General features: G+C 36.5%; 1 protein-coding gene across 13 annotated transcripts in view; it reads right to left on the bottom strand.

Annotated features, from left to right (window-relative positions):
* The window catches only part of NRXN1 (neurexin 1), a 1,108,907-nt gene that overhangs the window by 737,442 nt on the left and 349,639 nt on the right, over positions 1 to 21,826 (bottom strand). The window contains exon 5 of one of the 13 annotated variants that reach the window (XM_081069301.1): positions 13,731 to 13,830. The exons of the other annotated variants lie outside the window; for them this stretch is intronic. Coding sequence (XP_080925427.1) covers positions 13,823 to 13,830 — 8 coding nt within the window. The 3' untranslated portion in view covers positions 13,731 to 13,822. Of the gene's footprint in view, positions 1 to 13,730; positions 13,831 to 21,826 lie in introns of those variants that run through there. 13 annotated transcript variants of the gene reach the window in all.

Below are 21,826 nucleotides of genomic sequence, written 5' to 3'. Positions count from 1 at the left end.
TAGTTTTTACTTCCATTGCCTTTGGAGTCAAATTCATAAAATGCTCTTTGAACCCAAGGTCCATAAGTTTAGTACCTATGTTTTCTTCAATGCAGTTTATTGTGTCAGGTCTTATGCTTAAGTCTTTGATCCATTTTGAATTAATTTTGGTACATGGTGACAGGTAGCAGTCCAGTTTCATTCTTTTGCACGTAGCTATCCAATTCTGCCAGCACCATTTATTGAAGAGGCTGTCTTTCGTCCATTGTATGTTTTTAGCTTCTTTGTCAAAAATTATCTGTCCATATTTATGTGGTTTTATTTCTGGGTTCTCAATTCTATTCCATTGGTCTATGTGTCTGTTTTTCCGCCAATACCAAGCTGTTTTGATTATTGTAGCCCTGTAGTACAAGGAAAAATCAGGGAGTGTGATACCTCCAGTATTGTTCTTTTTTTTTAATATTGCTTTGGCTATTCGGGGTCTTTTGTGGTTCCAAACAAATCTGATGATTTTTTGTTCTATTTCTTTAAAAAATGCCATTGGGATTTTGATGGGGATTGCATTAAATCTGTATATGGCTTTGGGTAATATGGCCATTTTAACTATGTTGATTCTTCCAATCCATGAGCACGGAATGTCTTTCCATTTCTTTGTGTCTTCTTCAATTTCTTTCAAAAATGTCTTATAGTTTTCAGCATATAAATCCTTCACATCCTTGGTTAAGTTTATTCCTAGGTATTTTATTCTTTTTGCTGCAATTGCAAAAGGAATTGTTTTTTCTATCTCTTTTTCTGAGATTTCATTGTTGGTATATAGGAAAGCAATGGACTTTTGTACGTTGATTTTGTAGCCAGCAACTTTACTATATTCATTGATTGTTTCTAATAGCTTTTTGGTGGAGTCTTTAGGGTTTTCTATGTATAGCATCATGTCATCTGCAAAGAGTGACAATTTAACTTCTTCATTCCCAATTTGGATGCCTTTTATTTCTTTCTCTTGCCTGATAGCTCTGGCGAGGACTTCCAACACTATGTTGAAAAGCAGAGGTGATAGGGGACAACCTTGTCGTGTTCCTGAACGTAGAGCAAAGGGCTTCAGCTTTTCACCATTAATTATGAGGTTAGCTGAGGGCTTGTCGTATATGGCCTTTATTATGTTGAGGTATTTTCCTTCTATACCAATTTTAGTAAGTGTTTTAATCATAAATGGATGTTGTATCTTATCAAATGCCTTTTCTGCATCAATTGATAGAATCATATGATTTTTGTCCTTTATTTTGTTTATGTGATGTATCACATTGATGGATTTGCGAATGTTGAACCATCCTTGTGCCCCGGGGATGAACCCCACTTGGTCGTGATGAATAATCTTTTTAATGCATTGTTGTATTCGATTTGCTAGAATTTTGTTTAGGATTTTAGCATCTGTATTCATCAGAGATATAGGTCTGTAGTTTTCTTTTTTTGTGTTGTCCTTACCAGGTTTTGGTATCAGGGTAATGTTGGTCTCATAAAATGAGTTAGGGAGTACTGACTCTTCTTCAATTTTTTGGAAGAGTTTGAGCAGGATTGGTATTAGATCCTCTTTGAAGGTTTGGTAGAATTCACTGGTGAAGCCATCTGGTCCAGGACTTTTGATTTTGGGAAGGTTTTTGATGACTGATTCAATTTCCTTACTGGTGATCGGCCTGTTAAGATTTTCCAGTTCTTCCTGATTCAGCCTTGGAAGGCTATATGTTTCTAAGAACTTGTCCATTTCTTCTAAGTTATTAAATTTGGTGGCATATAGTCCTTCATAGTATTCTTGGATAATCCTTTGTATTTCTGTGGTGTCCGTGATAACTTCCCCTTTTTCATTTCTGATTTTGTTAATTAGTGTCTTCTCTCTTTTTATCTTAGTGAGTCTAGCCAAGGGTTTGTCGATTTTGTTAATCTTTTCAAAGAACCAGCTTTTTGTCACATTAATTTTTTCTATTGTCTTTTTGTTCTCTATTTCATTTAGTTCTGCTCTGATTTTTGTTATTTCCTTTCTTCTGCTGACCTTGGGTTTCGCTTGTTCTTCTTTTTCTAGTTTTTTAAGGTGTAACATGAGGTTATTTATTTGGGATTTTTCTTGTTTCTTGAGATAGGCCTGTAATGATATAAATTTCCCCCTTAAAACTGCTTTCGCGGCATCCCAAAAATTTTGGTAGGATGTATTTTCATTGTCATTTGTTTCTATGTATCTTTTGAGCTCTCCTCTAATTTCTTCTTTGACCCAGTCGTTCTTTAAAAGTATGTTGTTTAATCTCCATGTATTTGTGTTTTTTCCTGCTTTCTTTTTGCAGTTGATATCCAATTTCAAAGCTTTGTGGTCAGAGAATATGCTTGGTATGATTTCAATCTTCTTAAATTTGCTGAGGCTGATTTTGTGTCCCAATATATGGTCTATCCTTGAGAATGTTCCATGTACACTAGAAAAGAATGTATAGTCTGATGTTTTAGGATGAAGTGCTCTATATATGTCAATTATGTCCAATTCATCTAATGTGTCATTTAGGGCTGCGATTTCGTTATTTATCTTCTGTTTGGATGATCTATCCATAGCTGTCAATGATGTATTTAAGTCCCCTAGTATAATTGTGTTTTGGTCAATTTCTCCCTTTAGTTCTGTTAGTAGTTGCTTGGTATATTTCGGTGCTCCCTGATTGGGGGCATAAATATTGATGACTGTTATGTCTTCTTGTTGTATAGTCCCCTTTACCATTATGAAATGTCCATCTTTGTCTCTTGTTATCTTTTTCACCCTGAAGTCTGTTTCATCGGAAATCATTATGGCTACACCTGATTTTTTCTGGGTACCATTTGCTTGAAGTGTCAATTTCCACCCTTTCACTTTGAGTCTATGCTTGTCCTTGTAGCTGAGATGTGTCTCTTGTAGGCAGCATATGGTTGGGTTTAGTTTTTTGATCCAATCTGCTACTCTGTGTCTCTTTATTGGTGAGTTCAGTCCATTTACATTTAGGGTGATTATTGATATGTGAGGATTTCCTGTCATTCTGTCTTTAGTTTTCTGGTAAGGCTGTGTCTCCATTGTTTCTTTGCCTTTTTGTTGTTGTCTGTTATTTCTGTGTGGTAGTATTCTATGATGTTTCCCTCTGTTTCTTCTTTTATTACAGTATATATTTCAGATTTGGATGTTTTTTGAGTGGTTACCCTTGAGTTTATGTAAAAGAAAGTTTGATATTTAGAGTATTCCAGTTTCTTCAGTACGCTTACTTTCTCTATTCCCATATTCCAGTTCAGGCCTTTACGCTCCCCCTTTTTATGTTTCGGTTGCCACAAGTTGTCCCTGTTGATGGTGGTCTAATAGCCTCCTTTAGTATTTCTTGTAGTGCAGGTCGTGTATTAGAAAATTCCCTCAGCTTCTGGATGTCTGGAAAGGTCTTTATTCCTCCTTCATATCTAAAGGAGATCTTTGCTGGATATATTATTCTTGGCTCATGATTTCTCTCTTTCAATAGTTTGAATATTTGGTTCCATTCCCTCCTAGCTTGTAGAGTTTCTGCTGAAAAATCTGATGATAATCTAATGGGCTTTCCTTTGTAAGTTACCATCTTCTTTTCCCTGGCTGCCTTGAGGATTCTTTCTTTATCATTGATTTTAGACAGCTTCAATACAATGTGCCTTGGTGAAGGCCTGTTGGGATTGAGGTAATTAGGTGTTCTATTTGCTTCTTGGATTCGAGGATCCAGTTCTGTCCACAAGTTTGGGAAGTTCTCATCGACGATTTGTTTGAATATATTCTCTGTTCCCTTCCCTCTTTCTTTTCCTTCTGGTATACCCATTATTCTTATATTGCTCTTTCTGATGGAGTCAGAAAGTTCTTGTAGAGTTCTTTCATTTCTTTTAAGTCTCAAATCTCTTTCTTCTTCCCTCTGTGTAAATTCCAGGTTCCTATCTTCGATGTCACTGATTCTTTCCTCCATCTGGTCAACTCTACTACCTAAGCTGGATATTTTATTGTTAATTTCTTCTATTGAGTTCTTAATCTCCAGAAATTCTATTGGGTTCTTTTTCAAGATTTCAATCTCTTTTGTAAAATGCTCATGGTGTTCTTTGATTGTGTTTCTGAGTTCATTAAACTGCCTTTCTGTGTTTTCTTGCATCTCGTTCAGTTTTTTCAGAATTGCTATCTTGAATTCTCTGTCATTTAAATCACAAAGGTCCATATCTCTAAGTTCCTTTTCTGGAGACTTTTCACTTTCTTTCTGAGCTATCTTGTTGCCTTGGTTATTCATGGCAATCACTGATTTACTATTTCTCTTCCTAGACATCTACAGGAGTGTCTTCTGCAACAGGCTGATAGGTATGCGAAGAGCTTTTGGAATTCCAAAGCTCTTTCTGCACCAGATTCAGAGCCCGTTTGTTTCAGCAGTTCTGTTTACTCCTGCAGGGATCCGCCCAGATAGGTGGGGCCAGGGGCGGGGTGAGTTGTGAGAGGTGGCCCAGAGCAATGGCGGCGACCACCACCACAGCCAGTCCTGCTTCCACAGCTCCCTCCCCTTTGCCGGAACTAGTTGAGCTGCGAATCTGTGTCTGCGGTCCACAGTTCTCAGAGCAGCAAATGTTCTGTCCTTTGATCCGACACTGCTACTTTATCGCTTCTAGCACCGGGCAGGTGGGGGCGGGGCGAGCTCTGGGAGGGTAGGGAGGGGGCGGCTAGTCTCCGTGCCTAGGGCTTCCGTTCTTCGCTCGGCAGTGAGGGCTTAAACCACCGATTTCAGCCCTCTTCCCTCAGTCTTTGCTCCGAGGTCTGCCGTGAGCGAGCGTTGGGTTCAGCGGTTTTGTATGCTGCCCCCTCAGCCCTGTGGGCCGTAAGCGGAGCCCTAGCAGTCCGAGTTTTTCCCTTTCCCACAGCTGCGGAAGATCCGGGAGCAGCGGGCTCCGAGCACTGAGCTAGGTCTGCGTCCTGCGCCCGCGCGGCTCCGTCTCCGCACTTCTCCTCTCCCTCCTCCCCCGCTCGCGCGATTCACCCACCTGGAGGTGAATTCAGTAGTCGGCCTCTTTGTCTTGCCTGTCTGCTGTGCAAGGAGTCCTTTGTGGAGTTATTGTTGTCCGATTCGTTGTAAATTCCAGGGGAGCGTTACAGAGGCTCACCTCACGCCGCCATTTTTTTTTTTTTTTTTTTCTATCAGGACTATTTCTTAGGACAGGTTAGGATGCTGAAGATCAGAAAGGTTAAACCTTTTGCTGGGCTTTATATAGATAATTTGGAGTTTGGGTTTACACAAATTTTATTCCATGCCTTCTCACCTCTCTTAGCACCTGACTGCCTGCAGTTATGTATTATTCTATGTCAGTTTCATGCACACAAATCACTGGATTGCAAGGGACTGAAAGGGCCTTATGACTCATCTCATCCATCTATCTATCGAGTATTTGTACCACATGATATCATTCATGTCTTTTAAATGTCTAGATGCCTCTAATAGCTAACCAACAACAACAACAAAAACAAACAAACAAACAAAAAAACCTTAAGGACGGAAAACATATTTTTCTCCTACTCTTCTGTCTTCTACCACTTTTCCAGTTATGGCTAGAAAAGTCCTTACATGTCTTCCCATCAGAATTAGTATATTGAGTGTAAGAATCATTTAGGGGTGGCTTGATGGCTCATTTGGTTAGAGCGCGAGCTCTTAACAACAGGGTTGCTGGTTTGATTACCACATGGGCCAGTGAGCTGCGCCCTCCTCAACTAGATTGCAGACAACGAGCTGCCACTGAGCCCCTGGAGGGGCAGCTGGACGGCTCAGTTGGTTGTAGCTCGAGCTCTCCACAACAAGGTTGGTCTTGCATGGGATGGGGGCGCTGCGCCTCCTGCAACTAAAGATTAAAAACAGCGACTGGACTTGAAGCTGAGCTGTGCCCTCCACAGCTAGATAGAAGGACAACGACTTGTAGCTGATGGGCCCTGGAGAAACACACTGTCCCCAATATTACCCAATTAAAAAAAAAAAAGAATCATTTATATTGAGTCTCCCACAGGATCTCAATGCTTTTATCATATTTTCTTTTTCATATATTTGATATTTGATATGAAATAAACATGTATTAATAAATTATTTATATTTATCCATATACTAATGACTGAAAAATAATAGTTATAATGCTAGATTTCTTTAACTTGATTTCTGAAAAAATAGTTTCCTAGGAAATGAGACATAAAAGTTATTTGGAAGAAAAAGCATTATATGATAAAGTGAGTTCTGGAAATGTTACACATTCTCAGAAATTCAACATGTCCATTATCATGCACACAGTTCTACGCAGTGAATACAACTTTGTTTAAACCAGTATTTCCTAAACATATCTACTAGTCTGGACACATGGAACTCCCTTTCCAAAGAACATACATGAGCATCCTATCAACCATTTTCATAAACCATATTATGGGGAAAAAATGCTATAAACTACATTTGTCTTAACACTGTAGTAAAAAATATAGTAAATAATATTCAGAATGAATAATACAGAGAAGAAAAGGCATATCTGAAACAATGATATAAATAGCATAGTTCTCCTTTACAAGCTTCACAAAGCTACATAGCTCATCTCCTTGACATAATTCAGAGAAGAATAGGGAAATTTTTCTCTATGCATGTAAATGTATGCATAACTTTTCTTGAATTTGTAATGTTGTGGCCTCCAAAACTCAAATTGAAGAATTTAAAACAATAGTATTTCAAAATATTTTCTTGATTTTTTAAGTGTCTCTTAGCCAAGAAATCATACATTGCTGTATTTACATTGTATGATTATTTGTCTTTTAGCTAACTCTTCATATAAGTTAACTCAAATAAAGAACCATAGCGAATATATTTTGTTTTTTTAATTGGACAGTGTTTTATGGCAACATATAGCATAAAAATAATCTTTAGTCACTTTTAGTGTTATAATTGTTTTCCTAAGGTTAAAAATAATCACACACAAATGATTTTTTCATAATTCTCTATTATCTCTGACTGAATTCGTCCTCTAAAATGCCCCTTTTGTTTTACTCTTCCCCTCTCCCCCTTAATAACAAGGTATAAACAAGATATAACCCCTAAATCTCCAGTGGGAGGGAAAAATACTACAGTCTACTAAAAAGAAAAAAGACCTTATGTTTTGGTAAAGCACTCTATTACTGTTAAGATTGCTTATTTCATTTTAATTGTAAATAAGGTACATTTTACAGCAAAGCAAAAATAATGATAGGGCTAAATCTTCCCAAGGACAAACAGTTCTAAGAATGTCTATACCTTAGGGCAGTCGACTGAGAAAAAGCAAATACAATTTTTAATAGAAAAGGGTGATGCTAGGGGGAGGGGAGCAAGACTAAAATTGACCTGTCATGAAGTTGGAATATGTTTACTAAAACCAGGTAATTGTTTTCTGATGGCTGCTGTCATGCATAAATGTAAACTGACTCCTGCATTATGTGGCTCTAAGTACAAGGATGACAATTAAGGGAAGGGGGCAATCTTCTCTTAAAAGTTTTATTTCAAATGGAAAAAAAAGAAAAGAGAAACACATGTCAATATCATCTTCTACAAGGTTTGTTCATATGTTACAGTCTATTTGGGGATGTTTCCTATCACGTCTTTTTTGGTGATCAATGGTTGCTCAAATAGGTCCTTGTCTAAGTAGAGAGACCCATGGTGTGACATGAAGGTCATTACTGTTTGGATGCACTCTAAAAGAATACTTAGAACACTAAGGTAAACGGCAATTTAATTCAGATCCGAGGAATGGAACAGTAAGGACAACTAACTATAGTTGAGGCTTACTATGTCAGGTTTTATGTTAAGAACTTAATATAGTATAGAGTACGTACTTTAATCCTGCAGACAGAACTCTGAGATGTATTATATTAACCCATTTCACAGGTAAGAAAATAGAAACAATTCCAAAAAAAAAAGAAAAATCCTTGTTGTTAGGTGGTGAAGTCAGGATTCAAACCCAGGGCTCAGAATTTTAAGCTTTGTCATCATATAAAATAAAATAAAAACATAAGGCAAAAGTATAAGGCGATTAAAAGGTATCTACAGGAGGAAACTTTGAGTTATACGTATATATGTAGCTTATATAAATTCTGGTGGTTCTGATGGATTCCAGTGTTCACAAACCTGTCTGTGCTATAGTGATATAGAAATAAATTTCCTGGTTATAGAACTGTGTAAACTGGATCAGATCTAGAAGAGAGTTGGTGACAATTAGGTCTTTTATCTCCTACCTTTAGAATGAGATACACCATCTTATACTAATGTGGACCTAAAATGGATTATAAAATTTCTACTAATCCAAATACAGTCCCTTTGAACTGTTTCCAAACTGTCCTTTTTATGGTTCACAGTTGGGTCAAGTCTGATTGTTTTTGTTTTTTTCCAAATATATATTGTTCATCTTTTGGCAAGTTTCTGTTACAATTCTTATCTCTAAGGGAGTAGAAAGTTTGTATCATATTTAAAAAAAAGGAAAAACAAAAACAAAAAAACAAAACAAAAAATGATCATAGAACAGATTATTAGATCAGTATGCTACAGAGTACCTGCAAAAATATTTAAAAGAAAGATTTAAGGCAGTAATTTAGAAGCTAAACAATTGAAAATTGAATTGATAAATCATGATTTCAAGAAAAATGTAAAAGTATTATATTAGAAAATCATATCAAATAATATGACCTGGATGTTTTCATCATTTTAAATCTTTAAGATTTTTGGACTAATTTACATATATAAATTGTAGCTTTGGTCTCATACAGATATTTTAAGGTTCTACATTTCACTTCCTTCTCGATATTCACAATCAATTATAATTTTTCAAAACCTAACAGCACAAGATAAATACTAGGATGAAGAATAACAAAACATTGGCCCTCTTATCATAATTAATGGGGCTTATTAATAAATATATTACAATTTATAGCACTTACTAATTATAATTTTTTTTCATATTTTCTCGCAAAAGCCTGTGAGTTAGATAAGGCAGAAATTATCATTCTTTTCCAGCTAAAAAAAAACAAAAAAATCAATTGGTTTCTAAGAGGTGCGAGTAGGCCTCATATATCAGTTACACCTTCAATGTCATTGCATAACACTTCCTTCTATGTGTGTCCATCTACATGAGTGGACTGCTGGTTGCTCCCTTCCTGGCCACAGTTGACTGGCCCGTGTATCACCTGATCCAGAGAATGCCCTTATACAGGATGGTCTTTGGCCCATAACGTGCCCAACTGTCAAAGATCTGCCCAGACAGAAAGAATGGTTAAAATCTATAACTATCTGTACTTCTCTTACAAATTCAAACTAGAGATACAGAAGTCAGTTGGTAGTAAAAGAAAAAGCAGAAAAATCACATACAGAAAAGAGAGACAGATTGAGCAATTAAATCAATGAGTGGTATAGTACTCGATCCCTGATCCCGCAAACTGTGCCTTGAGTCCCAGTCATCCTTCCAGGTACTGAAGTCTATCTTGTTTTCTACAGAACTATCATGAGGTTCTTTTGTTGTGGTTGTTGTTGTTTGCTCGTTTGTTTTTAAGGAGAGCACAGCTCACAGTGGTCCATGTGGGGATCGAACCAGCAACTTCGGAGTTATTAGTACCACGCTCTAACTGAGTTAACCGGCCACCCCTATCATGAGGTTCTTGTTCTGTCTTGAAGTCTGGACATATACCAGTAGCTATTTCAGAAGCACTATGATCACTGCATTCTCCCTTTCTTTGTCAATCTTTAAAACATATTTCCATTATTTAAATAACATGACTGGCCTCTTTTTCTAACTAACAAAATAGTCTACTAACCCCTGGGGTACTTTTTTTTTTTTTTCCTTTCTTTCTTTTGATGCATCTACCTGCTGAATTATTTACATTGCCTGTTCTGACTTCGAGGAAATCTTTAAGGCAAAAATTACATGATTCAAGGTATATTTTGTCCAAAGGGTTAGGAAACACTTCTGCTAATGGTAGGGAGACGTTTACCTTAGAAAACGAGTTTAGCTAACTTCTAAGATAATCTTGAGAGCAATTAGCTAGTCTCCAAATGATAAACAACTCTTCTGAAAATTTTGCTCAAGATGAATAGTGATTTTAAAAGAATTTTTTACAGGCAATAAGTATATATTAGTTATGGTTTATAACAAAGTAAAATATTAAATGTTTTAATTAAGTTCAAAATATTATATTGACTATATTTAACCATGGGTATGAAATCTATAAAATATTACTGTTAAATAAGAATGTTATCAAAGAATGAGGCATTTTTAACCTCAATGTGATAAAAAAAAAGACAACTGCAATATCATAAGACCGCAAAGGCCTAACTTACTCTTTTTTTTACTAAGAAGCAAGGGTCAACCGAAATATTTCCCATTTCAGATCCTACCTATTTTTCCTTCAGTGTGCAATATAAAACCTCCTACTTCTCTGTTTTATAAAATTTGAACAACCACGGTGTGTTAGTAGCAGCCAGTTTATCTCATGACAGATTTCAAATGAACTTGCACATTGTCGAGATAGGTTTAAAGTGGCAACTGTAATTTTTGTTGGGTATATGCAGCTTTATCTTATATTTCTGGTCATAAGTCTTTCACTTTATTGTCTGGATATGTCCTGAAGGAGGAGAAAAGTATAATAGGTGTGTATGTATTTGCTTGGCTTAACTTCGATCTGTCTTGCTGGCTTTCATCACCTTTGGAAGCAACTGCATTTCACACTTAAGCTGTTCCACTGGGGAATAAGTGATGGCCATCCCGTGGATTTTCACAGCTGTACAAAAGACATCCAGGTGCACCTGTCTTTTGAATCAGAACCCAGTTAGCCCTTTTCACATTTACAAAATTGCTTTTGGGAGATTCAAACCTGGATCACTTCCAACCTAGTTAAAAATAATTCTGGAAGAAAAGTGCAGTGCTGGTTCTTGGCGGTAGAAACGTGAGTAATATTCAACTGCAGCAGATTCCTTTCAGAGGGTTCGGATACCCATTTCAACTTCCGAATTTCTTGCAGAAGTTATCTTGTACTTCCAGCTTTCTTCTGATAAACATATTGAAAAAATGCAGTCAAACAGCTTTTTATCATTTCAAAATTTGAGCTTAAATTTAATCCTGCTGCCCTGATGAAGCCAAAAGAAGCTGCTAGGGCATTTTCATTATATTCGGAGCTGACTGCAGAACCCCTTGTCATTCTTTAAACCTCTGACAGCATCATTCATTTAGAACAATGTGATTGATCCAGAAGGAGCCAGTGGCAATGAACTCTGGGTACTCAGACAGAAGAGAATATCCTATCTAGTTGAAATATATTTCCTTTTTCATTCTTTACCTAGAGATAAAGTTCACCATCGTTTGGATTTTAGATCCTGGCACATCTTATAGATTTCCCTGTGTTGTATTAAGGGTGCTTGCATTTAAATGTCAGTTATTAGTTATACTCGCATAATCTGTAGCCAACAGTATTAGAGTTGCCTCTCGTTACTCAATATCCTGTTCCTGAAAAATGCAGATTGTGAATTGAACGTTTTGTACTTTACAAGGATTGCAGGTATTGTATAGAAGCCGCCCATTAACCTTTGATTTATACAGAAACTGACCACTCATTAGTGTTTTAGGACTGACCTAGGAAAATTGCAAGGGCAGGTGTTTCTCGGCTGGCCAACACTGTGGAAATTAGACCTAATATGAATGAATCTGAGAGTCAAGGGGCTTTAGTGGTATAGATTATCTCATGTCATGAATCCTAACCTAGATTCCTCAGTACTCAGGGAATAGATAGGCAGGTGTTGCTGGTTCATGGACTGTTTCCAAAATTTCCAAAATTATCCTAGGAATTGTAACAGAAAGGACGTCGTCACCCAGTAACTATCACACTGTCAATTTTATCAGCATTTGGCTAGAATTGTATCAGCCTAGTGTGGCATACCTTGGTTTCATTCTTATAGTCCAATTAATTTTGTTTATGATAAAATTCTTTGCTCTTATTATTGGGGACACAGCTATGGCTTCCCAGCCATATCTTCAGTACCAGGATAAAGATTTAAAGTACCTAAGGAAAGGCAAGCTTCACAGATTCAAAGGAGGTTGATGGCCTTGAAAGGTGATCCTCAATAATAGGTAGGGTCCCTAAGTTATACAAGGAAAGACTCATTTTCCCAAAGGCCAAGGTACCTCTGCTCAAAACAACTCCACAACGTGGGGTGGGAGGCATGAGGTCTCAGAGGAGGAGAAAACAAATCTATCGTGTTAAGTATCAGTGGGATCTATTCTGCTTCTCTCCATTCCTCATTCCAGCCCCTCTGCCTTTTCTCACGCATTCTTTTCTTGAGACTACTCCAGTAGGGAGCCAGGGCAGGATCTCTAGTGAGGTGGCAGAAACTTCAGGCTCCTGAAGCCAGAGTGAAGACCACTGAGTCAGTCTGCAGTCTTAGCTCAAAGCCAGGAGTCTCCTCAAATCAATGGCAGGTCTCTTTGTGCTGGGCCTCTGGTCTTTGCTGAGGACACGGGTATCCTATGGACCTCAGATTCTCTAGTGGCTCCTAAGTGGGATCTCCCTCTGCTTTTGGCCTCCCAAGAGCTAGTCTTTAGGGGAGCTACCCAAAAGGGTTAAGGACAGTGTAGCCCCCTCCTCAAGCACCAGCACCTGCCATTTGCTTCTTCCACAGATGAGCACATAGGCTCACTTGTGGAGGAACAAGCTTGGCCTGCGTAAATGGCATGTGATGGATGCATGCACTTGTTCAACACATATTCACATATTTTTTGAACACCAGTTATACGACTGCTAGGCTTCACGATGTCACACCCGGAACCATACAGAGTTTGTGTCCTTATGTAGCTTATATTCTAACAGGGAAAAATATATGATGCATGTAGTTACCCAAATTACCCAAATTATGATAAGTGCAATGGACTCGAAATGCATCAAGCTATGAGGGAGTACAACCGGAGAATTTAGTTTACCCCACAGGGTCAAGACAAACTTCCCAAAGGAGGTAAGTTGTGAACTATGACAAGGACGGCCATGTAGTGGATCATCCAATCCACTACAGTTTAGAAGGAGGAATTTAGAAAAGCAGGTGCTTTAGAGAAAGGCACTATTAAAAAACTACACAGTATAACAGCACAGACAGGGTTTAGTCACCCTAACTACCCTTGAAAGAATAAATCAGGGAAACTGAAAGAAGTCTGGAAATACCCAACATCTTGTTCTCTGGCTTGGGACCACTATTCTCAATTGATCCTGGCAAACTTCTTGGCCTACTGAGTAAGGGCTGTTGTTTTATGCTTAAGGAATGAACTAACCACTGGTTTCAAGACCAATATGTTGGAATTTGGCTTATATTAAATTATTCATACATTCCTAGAAGGAGGCCACCTTCTAGGTCAGGAGATTCCTTTAAGATCACAAGAATATCAAGAGCTCAGCTGGAATAGAGGCACTATGGTGGTGTAGCATTTCCAGCAATCCCATTCCAGAGTATATATTTGCAGTTAATATATCTAAGACTGTATTCTCATTGATCAATCAGTGAGGAAAGATCTAGGGGCATCTGAATTGGTGGCTAGAAAACACCCACCATACCATATGCAATGATTAAACAAGGCTCTCCTATATAAAGAAGAGCGGGTGAAAACAGGGAGAGCAGGTAAAAGGTAAAGTTGTCTATTTGCAACTTTACATTGAGGGTGAACAGAGAGCTTTCAAAAGAGCTGTAGACATATATTATCATTGAAGGTAATTCAACTGTCGACTACATGCTAGGAAAGAACCTCTTGAAGCGATAGTAGGTATTCCTGATAACTGCCAAAGGGCCTTGATAGTTCAGCAAGCTGCAAAGGAGAAGAAATTTAGAAACTCACATGTAGCTCATATAATGCAATTATTCCAGACCACTATAAAGAACAGTACAATTTCCACTGCTATAAATGTACACTTGTTCCTCATTCGCGAGGGCACCCTGTACCTCCCCACCCACACACAACTTCTATCCACATAGCACAGACCAATCCTTATGAATATTATTCTTGCTTTGCCTGCTCTTGAGTTAGACTTCTATACTTTTGAACAAGGTACTGCTAGATGCTTTTAATAGTCTCTGCAATTCAATAGTTTATTCTTTGGATAAGTTCCAGGCATTTAAGTTAATGTTAAATTGGCTGTTTTTTTAGCCTAACCATATTCTACCTATTTTGAAGGATTTCTGAATAAATATTAAAAAGTGTCTTGTTCTTTTGTTGTTTTTTGGTTTATATACCACATAGCAGTGAAATCATATGGTTTTCTGCTTTTTCAGTCTGACTTATTTAGCTTAGCATTATAATCTCAAGATCCATCCATGTTGTCACAAATGATAAAAGAACAAGACAGACAAATGTGAAACATAAACTCATAGACACAGACAATAGTTTAGTGGTTACCAGAGGGTAAGGGGGGAGAGGGCTGGTAGGTGAGGGTAAAGGGGATCAAATATATGGTGATGGAAGGAGAACTGACTCTGGGTGGTGAACATACAATGTGATTTACAGATGATGTAATACAGAATTATACACCTGAAATCTATGTAACTTTACTAACAATTGTCACTCCAATAAACTTTAATTAAAAAGAAGTGTTAACAATAAATGGACTCGACATTTAGCTTACACATTTTAAAAACGTATGCCCACTTCTTTGCTGGTGAATAAACACACAGTACAGGGCTGATAAGCATCTAGCTTGAATATTTCTGTTTGCTTCTCTGACTTTTTGTCAAGGAAAGGACAAATCTTTACTTGACCACAGTTAGTTTGGTTATCAATTTTAAACTAGTGTTCTGATATGTCAAATTCAATATTCCTTTATCTTTTTTAACTTTCTTTCTGTTTGCAACCATATCTCATGTTAAACTGCAACCAGATGAAGTAAAAAATTGAAAACCTTTACCTACTAGGACCCATAAGAGAATATTTAATGACTTTTCTGGATTTGGAGGATAAAGAAGCAAATGACAACAAAGTAAACAAAATTAATAGATAATGGAAACTTCCATGCAGTTACTGGGTCAGTACAGCTTAAAATTCAATTTCTAAATTCTCAAATATAACAACACTGCATAGTAAGTACTAGCTTCTACTACAAGGCTCAATCTAAATTAGTACTTGCTGATTAAGTATAAGAATTAACCAGAATGCTTATTGAAAAGCACCCATCCGTAGACGGTCTACAGTAGGCCTCAGGAATGTGCAATTTTATCTCTGCAGGTAATTCTAAAATACTGGTTTAGATCCTGCACTTTGTGCAACACTGACCTACATTGTTACTAGTGGAGAAGGGAATTAGGATTTTCTTCATGCTTACGAGCTACCAGACACATGCTAAGCATTATATGTTATGTTAAATCATTAGATCTACACAAAGGTTTCACGTATTGGATACTATTCACTCTCTTTTACAGGTTCAGAGAGTTTAATTAACCTAGCTGAGATCACAGAAAATGATGGAAATTATGGAAATCAGGTTTCAAAAAAGAGAAGTCAGATTCCAAAACTTTTCCTTTCCTTTTTAATGTTGTAACTCTGTATACCAAAACAATAAAATTAATTACTCTTTTTCAAAACATGTATTAACCACAAGAATTTAAATTTAAAAAAAAAGAAAACTTTCTTGTTTATCAAATTTAATAAACAACATCACTCCTTTCACCAAACTCTCCTTTATCAGTCTGATGAGTTAAGGCTCTTAGTTACCCTGGGGTCAACTGCTCAGCTAATCAAAGATCTTGGTATAATGTCACCCAGGCTCACTGTGTCCTTATATAGCTTTTCACACTTTTTAAAGGGCTTTTAGATACATTATCTCATTTGATTCTTCTAACAACACTGATAGATCACACATAATAGAAGCTGTCTTGCTCTCTTAATACCAAAAGTCACAACATGGTTCTTACTCACTCTTTAATTCAGAAGCACCATCATCTCAAGACTCTAACTCTAAGAAGCATTTATTTGAGTTGTTCCCCTGCCCTGTGAGCTTGGTGAATTTGTGTCCCAGTATAACCTCACGACTGCTGCCTCTGTCCAAGGAGGCCAGCCTATCCAGCAAAAGACAACATTAATAGGGGATCTGGCTGAAATGCCTTGATTTGTTTTTCTCTGGGAAAATACGTAATTGCAGAGAAATTGTTCTCCAGTTATTTGGATTTAAACATCTGCTTTGATGAAAGCAGTATCTTTTACTCATTTTGTTTCCCAGTTTAAAATTGTGGTTTCGTATCTCCTGTGCTCGTATATTTGATCAGTACATTAAAACAGTCGCAATGGTGAATTTAATGCTGTGTCCATTTGGAAACAATCTTGTTGTAATGTAATATCTTTACATATGACAACAGCATTTTACCAGAAGCCTTTCAACAGTAACATTTTATGGAATCAGCAGAGCAGAGACCTGGCAAGTGCTGGGTTGGCAGAGGCTCCACAGATTGGCTGTTCCAGCTGCACCATAAGGCTGCCAGCTACAAACGATTGACTTGATCCTGAGTTAAAGTCAGCTCAGGAAAAATCAAAAATAAATAAATAAATAAATAAATAAATAATATATAGATATAGATATATAGATAAATATATAGATATAGATATAGACATAGATATATACAGATATATATATATATATAGGTATATACACATACATAGCTGTGTATATATGTATATACCCATATGCATATATACATATATACAAGGTGTGATCAAACAATATAGTGAATGTTTTAATTTTAAAAATATATTATAGTAAAAGGCACATCGCCATTAATCCCTCTCAAAGTACTCTCATACTCCCCCTCACTTCGAACAAACTTATCCCATGGTTCTTGCCACTTTCTAAAGCAGTTCTGGAACTCCTCTTTCGTGAGTGTCTTTAGTTGTGCTGTTGTGGCTACCTCCATGTTCTGAATCATTTTGACTTTGGCGAAGAGCCAGAAGTCGCATGGTGCCAAATCCAGTGAATAAGGCGGATGAGAACACACTGGAAGGTTTTTACTTGACAGAAATTGCCATATAAAAGAAGTAATGTGTAATATGGAGCATTGTCAGGATGGAGGATGATTTATGGCACACTTTAAAACACACCTTCTCTCAACTGTAGCTCACTCCTGACTGACTGCTCGGAACAAGTTGAAACTTGTCACGCACTTTTACTAGGGTTCCACGTACAGCTTCCATATTGAACACCCCTGCCTTTCCATTGGATGGCATCCAGCAGCAGCATTCACCATATTTTGTGATCACAATCGAAAGGCTCCATGTTACACATTGCTTCTGATGTGGCAATTTCTGTCAAATAAAAACATTACAGTGTGTCCTCATCCACCCTATTCACCGGATCTGGCACCGTGTGACTTCTGGCTCTTCCCCAAAGTCAAAATGACCATGAAAGAAAAACTTTTTGAATGGATTCAGGACATCGAGGCAGCCATGTCAGCACAACTAAAGGCACTCATGAAAGAGGACTACCAGAACTGCTTCAGAAAGTAGCAAGAATGATGGGATAAGTGTGTTCAAAGTGAGGCGGAGTATTTTGAAGGGTATTAATGGCGATGTGTCTTTTACTGCAATATTTTTTTTTAATTTAAACATTCACTGTATTTTTGGATCATACCTTGTATGTTTACATACACACACACACACACACACACACACACTAATACACACATAAAAACACCCTGTCCCTTTCAAATATGCATTGTAATTTCCCTTCTACTTAAATTTTCAAATGTGTAAGGAGAAACTGGTTAGGGGCATTGTGTTTGTATCTACATGTACTTAGCAAATAAAAGTAGAGACAGAGTATTCTACCACTAATTAAGTGTTATTTGCCAAAACACATAACATCACATTATAAATATACAAAGTTGTTTGTTCTACCTAAGAACCACCTGAACTATATGAGATAATTCATAAGCTGAAATCAAATGTTGTAAGACCTTGTCCTTCTCAGAAACATGTAATAGAAATGCAGTGTAATGCACTTTTGATATTTGTATTCTTACCCAAATGTACAGTAAAACTAACATGTTGCTGAATTTCAATCATATCATACATCCTGGATAATCATATAAATACCAGAGGAAAAGAGAGGTAAGCAAGCTGTATGACTAATATCTAACAGTAAATAAGGTATATAGTTTTTATGTTAAAAATTAGAAGCAAATTAGTCGATACCTTATGGAAAGTGGCAAGATATGTGCTAAAGAATAGCGTTAACCGGCGTGAGTCTTCCACACCCCTGCCTTTGACCATTTCCAGTAACTAAATTAACTTTAGTCAAGGTTAACTGACTCTATTCTATTGCCACAGATGGGTCCCTTGGCTATGCAATTTGTACTTTAATCCTCCTGAAAATTGCAAGAGGCCAAATGAAATTTTTTACATTCAGCCAGATGGAGGAGAGAAGAAAGCCATAATTCAGACCTCACTGTAATAGTAATATATTATGGGAAATTTGTCTCTTTTTAGTGTCACTGATCAGGAAGATAACCCTTACTTGTCTCTAGCACTTAGAAGCTACGTTGGTGCATATCCGACATCAGGGTCATGGACATTTTTCTACTACACAGCTCATCTTGGAAGTGAATGATATAGTTCCCTCCCTCCATTAATCATTAGCCAAGGAAAGTGTCATAGTATATGGTTGCCTGAGGTAAAAATAGGTGACTGTTAATTTTACAGTACCAAACCCAACAGGGAAAGGCCTGGAGCTCAAAGATTGAAATTACAAGTTTCTAGGAAGTCTTCAAATACTCTATGTTCTCAACAGATGTTTCCATTTCTTTTGATACAGGCTCCCAAACTGTACTACTAAATCCAAGCAGTGATATGTATGTTGGGCAGCAGCCTGGAATTCTGCACTGTTGGTCTGAGAGTCAGGGTATCTGGGTACACCACTACTATGAGTAGGATGATGTGTAGGTTGTTCTGTTTGCCTTTATGCATCTGTTAAATAGCCATAATAATATCTGTATATTTACATTATAGAGATGTCACAACAATTCAGTATAACAAAGGAATGTGAAATCACTTGGAAAAAGTTGAATGTTGTATTTAATTACATGACATACAAAAAGGTTTGAAATATTTCCAGAGAAACTTAGGTTAACATCCACCAGTGGTCTGCATATTGTTAAAAGTAGCAGAATCATGAATGAGTCATTATTCTATTGAAAACTATGCAGAGAATGTATATGAAACAACATCTTCTACTAAAAGCGATATCTCACCTTCATCCATTCAAATGATATTATCTAGCCAGAAATGAATTCATTTCCGAATACTATGAAGGAAATAGTAATATCCATAATATATATACATATTACATACACATACATAATACATACACATACATATGCACATTTTGGTCATGGTAATGATTAATAATCATCTTCTGATAGATAGAATGGAATGATGAGGTGAACATGAGATTAAGGATCATGCCTGGATTCACATTTGTGTTCTAACGTTTACTGGTTGTATAATACCAGGTAAGCTTCAGCCATTAGACCCTCACTTTTTATTACCAATGATTATAATAAGAATGTTTTTCACAGGGTTGCTGTAAAGATCAAATGAGAAACTGGATATAAAATTCATTCGTTAACTGGAAATTACTTTGAAGTACTGTTATTATTACTATATGAATACGGGTTCATAAATATGTCATCTACTTCTGAGAATATTTAACTCCCACAATTTTATATTTCCAAACTAATTTTCCAGACATCTTTCAATACTCACCACAATGACCTTCCATCCTATACAGTAAAATTGCTGTCTCCTGTCTTGTGCACTCTTGCCTTTTTGCTTAGTTAAACATGCCACATTCTCTCTTCCTGTTATCTACATGAAACATTCCCCCTGCTCTTCTCTGTCCATCCATCAAGGCCCACCTCAGTTGCCACTTTTTCTGTGAAGTCCTCCCTGATCATCAGAATCCATACTTACTGATCTCTTTTCTAATGATTATTGTTGCCTGAAATCTTTTTTGGTGGGACTACTTTGGCACTTATCATAACCACATTTCTTTGCAGTTATCTTTTCAAATAGTGTGTATAGATCTCATCTTTATCATAAAGATAAAGATCTTTGAGTTTAGAGAACATGACTCACACTTTTCTAGGTCCAACGTATCTAGTGAGGTATATTATAAGCAGCAGTCAGTGTGTATGATGACTGAAATAAATGAAATAAATGAAAATGTGATAAATAGTATAAAAACCGAGACCTAAATATACCTATTCCATGTGACAGGAAGTATTTTTTAAAATAATATATTCCAAAATGATTTGTATAGTGCGCCATTTCAGTGTGCATATGTTTAACAGAATTGCCAGAAGATATCCTAATATTAAAAAAAAACAAAAAACAAAACAAAACAAAAAAAACAACAACAACAAACATTTCTGAGTTCAGAAGGAAAACCACTGATTAAAACCAAACCAATTTCTGCTCACGAGGGAGAAGCATTTAAGAAGCTATGATCCATAGTGCATTTGGAAAGAATCCATCCAGTACTGACTAAATTAACACACAAATCACTTGTGAAAAAGAGTAGACTCAAGCAATTTGCTAAGTTATAATGGAAAACAAAATAATAGAACATGGGTGAAAGATAATTACAGTCTATATTTCAAATAAGAAACCAAAAAATAAAACAAAGGAAATAAATGTACTCATATAAGCAAGTGATCACCTATTTGCCAACTCATTAGGTATCATAACAAGAATTTATTTAATTCCAATTGACCTAAATTATCATATCTATCTTGATCCATAGATATTTATATTTAGGTATGGAAAAGGCACGGTTTACTCAACTAACTAGATTTCAGGAGCTAACAATTGTTAGGGTTTGTTAATGTCAGAATCCATGGTGGGCACCTTCAGAAACATCATTTTTTAATCCTCTCAACAATCATCTTTCGAACTTCTCAACCACTTATTTACTACTTATTATCATTAATTTGGCAATGAATCCTGTACTATTTTGTGATCTTTCTTTCTCTCTTTCTCTCTCTCTCTCTCCTAGAATTACTATTTATCTCTCCTTCTTCCATTTGTTTATTCATTCATCTATCCTGGTTAAATATTAGGTATTAGGTACTATTCTAAGCTCTGGACATAGATTAAAGCATAAGGCACAATCCATGGCCTAATACAGCCTTAATGTTGGTTTGTCTCAATTATTTGTCCATACATATACACAACCAAACTTTATTGTTAGCTTCACGGATGCTAGTTCCTTAATTTTGTTTCTTTACATCCTCAACAGTATTAAACATGGAGGGTACTTAATACAAAACTGGCATTCAAATATATGTATCACTTTGTTTTAAGATGTTTAAATGTCATTATGAGAGTAAAATGATTTAAAATGTATCACAATTATTAAATACTTATTTGATAATTTACTTAAAAAAATTAAGATTAATACTGCATCAAATCTTGTATTATAAGGTAAGGACTCAAAGGAAACTCTAATAACTGGTATTTCCCACACTACACATACAGTCCTCTACCCGTCCTGTCCCCGCTGAAACACAATTATGTATACAGATTTCTAGGTCAGATTTCTGTTGTAGTTGGAACAATATCCATATTTTATAAGGCCTAGTTTAGCTTCTAGTGTGGATTTTTACTATGATTCTCAATAATAGGATCACAATTTCTTAATAGATATCTCCTCAGACAAGACTCTGAAGACTATCTCTTCAATTATTTTGATAATATTTTTGTATTTGAAAATAGGATCTTTTGTTTACACATCAGATGGAGGAATTTCACTTAGAATGATAGTCTA

Source organism: Rhinolophus hipposideros, assembly GCF_964194185.1.
Source record: "Rhinolophus hipposideros genome assembly, chromosome: 12".
Lineage (NCBI taxonomy): Eukaryota > Metazoa > Chordata > Mammalia > Chiroptera > Rhinolophidae > Rhinolophus > Rhinolophus hipposideros.
Note: the sequence above shows the minus strand (reverse complement) of the source record. Positions and strands in the feature narration are given on the sequence as shown.